The sequence below is a fragment of the Myotis brandtii genome, unplaced genomic scaffold (assembly GCF_000412655.1).
Source record: "Myotis brandtii unplaced genomic scaffold, ASM41265v1 scaffold1087, whole genome shotgun sequence".
In the NCBI taxonomy this organism is placed as follows: domain Eukaryota; kingdom Metazoa; phylum Chordata; class Mammalia; order Chiroptera; family Vespertilionidae; genus Myotis; species Myotis brandtii.
In genome coordinates, this window is record NW_005353698.1 from 1,645,923 (window position 1) to 1,653,589 (window position 7,667).

Sequence of the window (7,667 nt, forward strand, 5' to 3'; positions counted from 1 at the left end):
TCCTCCTAGAAGGAGGAGGAGGGGGAGGAGGAGGAGAAAGAAGAAAGACGAAGAGGAAGAAGAAAAAGAAGAAGGTAAAGATAGAAAATTATGAACAATAAAGTGACAACAAATACATATCTATCAACAAGTGAATCTAAAAATCAAATGAATAATAAATCTGATGAACAGAATAAACTGGTGAATGGAATAGAATCAGGGGCATGGAAATGGAACAAACTGACAATTCTCAGAGGGAAGGAGATATAGGGGGGAAGAGATTAGACGAAGATCTTATATGCATGTATGCAGTACCAATGGACACAGACAACAGGGTGGCAAGGGCCTGGGGTGAGGTGGGAACCGGGTGAAGGGGAGCTATGGGATGGGGGAGAGGGACATCTGTAATAATCTCAACAATAAAGATTAAAAACAGCATATTATGCTTTGATTGGTTGAACGGCCGACCGGACCACTGGACACTTAGCATATTAGGCTTTTATTATATAGGATAACAACTTGGATGAATCTTAAAATAATTATGTTGAATTAAAGAAACCAGATTAAAAAAAAGAAACCTCCGTATATAATTTCATTTATATAAAATCCTAAAAATTGCATGCTAAATCTTTAGTGTTTGCCCATGGGAGGACCAGGGTCATGAGAAAACTTTGATTGCTATGGAGGCTTCCATGGTGTGGATATATATTTATCAAAACTCATCAAATTGTGTACTTTAAGTATAAGATGAGGCAAAAGTAGGTTTACAACTGTGAGTACACAGTTTATTCTTGTAGGATTATTTATTGTATTGTTTTCCATAAAAAAACTGTAAACCTACTTCTGCCTCACCCTGTGTGTGCATTTTACATCATGTTAATTATGCTTAAATAAAGCTGTAAAAAATATTGTGAAACATGGTATCTTTTCAGAAAAGTACATGAAGAAGAAAGAGGAGAGGGAATGATAAAAGTAAAACTAAATAGGTAGTTGTAAATAGTTGTTTCTTTACCTTTTTAATTACTAAGGGATTCTCACTGGAAGTTTTGAAGCACTCCTTGATTTTTCTACAGGGCTCTGAAATGATATTGAGGGAAAATATACTTAGATCAAACTGAAAAAAACTGTCCTATCACATGCCATATATGTCAGTTGCTGAAATAGATGGAAGTATCTCTAAATTTCAGTTAAGATCAACCCTTGGATCTGTTTATAAATATTAAAAAATTCACAGGTAGAATTATACTACAATAACATAATAAAAGCATATCTATATTATAAAATGAATTCTATAGCCAGGAAGATGATATAAAGAAACATTGCAAGAGCTTTCTTGACCTGGGTAAACTGTTTTTGAAAGTACATATTTCAGTGTAAAATAATTTTTTCTCTGGTTCCTGGTCATGTAACTGTCACTTTCTCTAATTACAGAGATTGTATGTGTGCTGTTTGCTCTGTAGACAGAAAGTGAAGATGTATGCTGAGTTGTAGATTCTTTATTTGATTTCTTGTTTCATCAGTCTCTCAACCCTACACATTCCATACAGTCACCTAACTAAATCCCCCTAAATTACCCTAAAGCTACTTAAACATTTGCTTAATTTTCCCTTGCATTAATTAAAGATATATCCTGTTTATGTGATGCTATCTTTTTTACTAAACCCATAGTAAATACAGCAATTCTTTTAAAGGTGAAAAAAAAATTGTGTATCTACCCAATAGTAACTGAATTCATTACTTAGAGTATGGAAAACAAAGTCATGGGTGTGAATCTATTAAGAGAATTCTTGTGGGAAACAGAAACCACTCTAGTTATTCTAAGCAAAAATAATACAGGGAATTGGTTGTTTCTAATATCATTGGAAGGGCTGGATCAGTGAACTCTGGTCTCGACCCTTCATAAATCATTTCAAAAACAACATCGTGCACCTAGCCTACCAAGGAAGCACAGCCTTATCACAGGTAGAAGGGAGGGGAGTCAGGAGGTCATGGCCACTTCAGTGGCTATCACCACATCCATGAGGCTAAAGATTAGGCACTGGATCACTGCTACAATCCAAAAGCCATCTTATTGGCTGATTTTATCTTTTGATGCCTATAAATCCAGAATCTGAACACTGGGATGTTGTAGCAAAAAACAAAAATATCTTTGTCTCCAGTCATACTTGATAACAGACATAAACCAAAAAGATGACCTCAGCCGGACATCTGTGATATAAATTTTGCCAGATGGCAATACCTAATTCCCATCATAGGACTCCTACAATATAATTTTTAAATTCCTACACTTTACAGCATAAGAAGGGACACTATAGGAAGGTGGAATAAGTAGGCTTTGATTGTTCATTGCTGGTGGGAAGGTGGGAAGAGAAACTCCTAAATAAAAGATGAAATGAGTTAACAAGCATGCAGACCTTAGAATGGAATCACATAGTAAGTACTCTGTTAGTGATCCCTCTTATTATCTTTTGAAAGGTGTATATTTTACCATATTATACCAAAATAATTTTCATGTGCCTCCAAATTTTAGTAATACCGGGCAGGAGAAAGAGAACAGGATATAATTTCTACTATCCAGAATTCCTTCTATTTTATCTTGATCTTTAGATTTTGCCATATGTGCCTTTCTTTTATTAGTTTAAGGTGTACAACATAATGATCGCATAGCAAAATGATTATCACAATACACTTAGTTAATATCCATCACTTCACATAGTTACAATTTTTTCTTGTGATGAGAAATTTAAAGAGCTTTTAACTTTCAAATATGCAATACAGTATTGTTAACTATAATCATTATGCTGTACTTTTTAAAATATATTTTGGTTTATTTCAGAGAGGAAGGGAGAGGGAGAGAGATATAGCATGGTGGGAGAGAATCATTGAATGGCTGCTACCCCCATGCTCCCTACTGGGTATAGAGTTCACAAACTGGACATGTGCCTGATTGGGAATTGAACCGTGACCTCCTGGTTCATGGGTCAATGCTCAACCACTGAACCACATTATGCTATACTTTTGATTAATTTTGCCTCATTTCAATTCAATAAACATTAATTCTTTGAAGTGTTTATGAAAGACCAGGCACTGTGCTGGAAGCTGGAGAGATATCAAGAATGGCAAGAACACAGACTTTGCCATTCAGTGGGGAAGATGTAAACATGAAATTCCTTGCCTATTGCATTTCCCCAACTCACTTATTGTCTGAAGTAGTTTCCCCATCTATGCTGGCTAAAGATTCATTTTTGGTATCTCTTAACTAATTTGGAGGAACTAGAGATTAGAACCACACAAATATGTCTTGGATACAATGAATAATTATTATAATATTAACATTTTTGAACTACTGAATTGAAATTAGAGGGGTAAAACACTTTTATAATGAATAACCTATTTCACAGTGAGAAGAGTTCATGGCTGTTTAAAAATCACTGCAGCTATATTAGCAATCATATAGATTTCCATCCACTCACCCCCACCATTCCCTGATAGTCTGCAGGAGGCCTCAGGAAAGATTTCATCAGTTGAGCGGGACTCACCAGAATGAGGCCGTGGGGGATGTACATTGGCACTTTTTGGGGCTGGTGAGACTCCTCTGACTGGGCTCTCCAGGGCTGCAGTGCTGGGTGGGTGACTGCATTTGGCAAATGGTATATTGTCCGTCGTCTCTAAGTGGTTGAACTGGTCAACATCCCACAATGAGTTCTCATCATCCCTCACAGTACAGATAGGAATGTTATTCAAGCCTAAATAGTAAGGACAAGAAGACCAAACCACCAATTAGATTTGGGGCAGGTTTTTTTTTTTTGAGTGATCAGTAATATCCCACCCAATTAGATGTTCTTAAATGTGCATAAGTTGTATGAACCACTGCGAGTCTTTGAAAATCAGTGTAGCAAATTATATTTGCAATACATGCTTCCTTGAAATAGCCTGCCATCTTGTTAGCCTGAGAACCAGATCCACATCTTTCATCTTGATCTGAGTCAAGTGAGGTAGGTCTGCCTCTATTCCAGACAGACCTCTCATTTCCCAAGTTTTGATAATGACTAGGAGAGATTATGTTAGCCCTCTTCATGAACACCAGATTGAGATTTTTTGAAAGCATCTAGAATGCCTCAATGTAGAAAAGCATCCTAAAAGACATACACTGGCTCTTCTTTTGTACTGGTAGATGGTGAAAAGCTGTTGGAGTTAGGAATAGGAGGCAGGGTAAGGTAGATTGTGAGGGAAGGAAGGAAGGTGAATGTGGTATAAAACCTCCTTTCTCATGTCAGAGTTCTGGGTTCATTCCCTCTGCTGTAATAGCTATTTGCTTTTGGCTCAATTATTGATTTTTATACAGGCCGTCTTTTCAGTACAATACTATGCCATGTATGTCGAATTGGACAGCTTAGGGAATGGGGACATGCAGGGCATTACTCTATGTTAATCGGTGAATTATAAGAGGTGGTGGTAGATGGTTGCTTTGTTTCACAGGAAGGGTCTCAATAGTGGTTTCATATTTGCCATTCTTCTGAATTTCCCTCTGGTACAATAGGTCCACACCATTCTTATCTGCTCAAATGACATCAAAAAGGTCTTTGCTGAAAATACAGCCCATTACACTCTATCTCCCTTTGCTCTTTTATTTTTCCCATAGCATTTGTCACCTGGCGTATCTGTTTGCACATTACTAGGCTGAGCTGCCCCAGAATAGAAACTATGTGAAGCATGGACTTTTGTTTCATTTTCTGCCCTATTTCCAGTATCTAGAATGGTGCCTGGCACAAAGTAGGTGCTTTATGATTATTGTTAATAATGAATAGATAACATAGCCAAATGCAAAGCTTTGATTTAAGCTAATACTTTGAACTTTACTTATAGTAACTTGTTCCAAATAGAAGTGAGAATACAATTTTTGAAGGTAGCATTACTTCTTATCATTTTATTTTAAACACCTGGGTTTAGTGATTGATCCAGATGCATAGTGAAAAATTGTTTATCAAATGAAGCATATAACATTAACAAAGAGACAATTAATGTAAAATATCCTATTTTCTGTCTGCCTCCTTTAATTATAAAAGATGTGTGTGGGTGTGTGTGTGCCTTTCCCCCCTCCATCCCTACCTTTTTTCAATTTGTTTTTCTTGTTCATTCATACATTTTTTTTCATTTTTATAAAGAACTTAGATTCCATCTTTCTAACCAAGAGTTAGGAAAGGAGTTAGGAATAGGAGGCAGGGTAAGGTAGGGTAAGGTAGATTGTGAGGGAAGGAAGGAATCAAAATGTGTAAAGTGTCAAATGGACTGTCATTAAAGTGGTGTCAGAGTCAAATGGGACAATATTAAATGATTTAAAGCTAGTCACAGAAATATGAAATTCAATCCAGCAGTGAAGGAGGTTAGCAACAATTTTGGTGGGAGTTTCATTTACTTCCTTGAATATACAGGAGAATTAGGTAGTGGAATCTTGGGCCCAAGAAAGACCAGCTGCCCCTTGAGGGAGTCAAGTTTCTGTACGACCCTATTTTCTTTAGAGGCATTGTCTTGGATCACGTTCCCTTGAAATAGAAGCTGGGATGGAGAGTTATGTGAAGAAAATTTATTGGGGAGTGTTCTTGGGAACAACATGTATAAGGAGGCCAGTGAAGCAGGATTGGGCAAAAGTTGAACTGCAATACAGTAGATACCATAGAGGCCTCAGTCAGTTCCACAAGGAGCAGTGGATGGCTCTGGGGAGGTGCCTCAACTCAAGGCAAGGGGGTCAGGCCTTTCTAACTCCCATCAACCTCTCATTGGTCAAACTCCCATTGTGTATGAGAGCTCCCTTGAGCTTCGAGCAATTCCCAGAGAGGGGCTCAGTGTAAGCCATCAGTTGTTGACACACCTGGCAGGTGGGTAGCTGGGTGCCTTGGTCCTGAAGCCATGACCTAGGTAGGTGGTTGGTGCACTATAGCATGTACTACAGTAACTGTTGAAGCTTGTGACTAAATACAGGGTGTCCCAAAAAATGTATACATACTTTAACAGCTGATTGCTCAATTTTGAAACTGAATTGCCTTTATAATTATTCAGAGAGTGTGTATACATTTTGGGAGGACAACCTATATTTTTATTTGATTAGTATCAAATATCTTCCACTAAACTGTGAGCTCCTTGAAAATAGGAGGTGTGTTTGTTTTGCTCACCACCATTTCAGTTTCTCAAGGAATGGCTGCCACATGGAGGTGCTAAATTCTTGTTGAAGGAAAGGAGGGAGTTTTAATAACACCCAAATATTTTGTAGAGCCACTGACATATTTTAAACATAATTTAGAGATACCTCAGCCATCCAGTAGTTGTGTCCTTGAGCAAGTGATTTCATTAAAAAATCATTTGTGCAGCTGTATGGTACAAGTAGAAGTGCAGCAAGCCTCACCTGAGGTTGGGAGATCAGTTAAAAGACCAACTCCCTCATCCAAGTAAGAAGGTATGAGGGGGATGGGCCAGGGCAGAGAGCAGCACAGAGAAAATTAAGACAGAACTTGAGGGTAGAGCAAGAGGAAAGCCCAGATGAGAAGCACAGAATTCCTAAAGGAGATTAGGAAAGTGAAGGCCAAGGGAAAGCAAACACATGTTAAAATAAAGAAGTCATAATGTCCTAGGAATCTATTATCTTGGCAAAAACTGAGGACAAGGTCTTTAGCAACCCACATGAGAAAAACATTGCATTTTAATCGCAACTTCCTTCTTCTATGAAGGCAAATACTACTAAGTATTTAACTGAATATAATTTTTTTCTGATTTTAAATGCTTGAAAGTACTGGATATATCCCCCTCCCCCCCTTTTACATTCTTCCTTGAATTATCATGTCTATACCGCAATATAAAACTGCTGGCAAGGGACTGACATTTATGTCTTCAAATCCCCTACAATGTCTACCACAAAACCTTGCTCATAATCATATATGTTCACAGAAATATATGTTCAACTGAATAAAAAATTTTCTTTGGAAATCTTTTGAGGCTATATCTGCTAATTCTAGAAATCATAACTGGAATTGAAATGAAAGAGAAGAGCAGTCAGTTCAATTTCAAAGAGCAAAATTTGAGGTGCCCATGAAGCATCCAGTGTCTCACATGTAGGTCAAGTGGACAGTTAAATATAAAGGTCTAAAGTTTAGAAGAGGAGCCTGAGTCTAGGATACACATTTGAAAGTATTTGCCCTACAGAGGGTATTTGAAACTTGTGAGTGGGTAAATTTGACAAGGCTCTCAGTAAATTAGAGAGAGAAAATGGTCAACGACTGCACTGTGGAGGAACGGCAACATTTACTGCAGAATCAGCAAAAATAAAAGCTGGGAAGGAGAAACCATAGAGGTAGGAGAAAAAATAAATGCACAGCAAAACAAACCATAAACAAAACAACAAGAAAGCCCACTGCAGGGGAGAACGTATTTGCCAATGTTATCTTCGATAAGGATTTAATCTCCAAGATTTATAGGGAACTCATACAACTTAACAAAAGGAAGATAAATAATCCAATAAAAAAATGGGCAAAGGACATAAATAGACACTTTTTGAAAGAGGACATACAGAAAGCCAAGAGACATATGAAAACATGCTCAAAGTCACTAATCATCCAAGAGATGCAAATCAAAACGACAATGAGGTACCATCTCCCACCTGTCAGAATGGCTATCATCAACAAACGACAAGTGCTGGC

General features: G+C 37.5%; 1 protein-coding gene across 1 annotated transcript in view; it reads right to left on the reverse strand.

Annotated features, from left to right (window-relative positions):
* Positions 1-7,667, reverse strand: part of LOC102247590 (chromosome unknown open reading frame, human C4orf17) — a 28,206-nt gene that overhangs the window by 16,084 nt on the left and 4,455 nt on the right. The window contains exons 2-3 of the mRNA XM_005857247.1: positions 3,519-3,725; positions 992-1,056 (exon numbers count right to left, since the gene is read on the reverse strand). Coding sequence (XP_005857309.1) covers positions 992-1,056; positions 3,519-3,725 — 272 coding nt within the window. The remainder of the gene's footprint in view (positions 1-991; positions 1,057-3,518; positions 3,726-7,667) is intronic.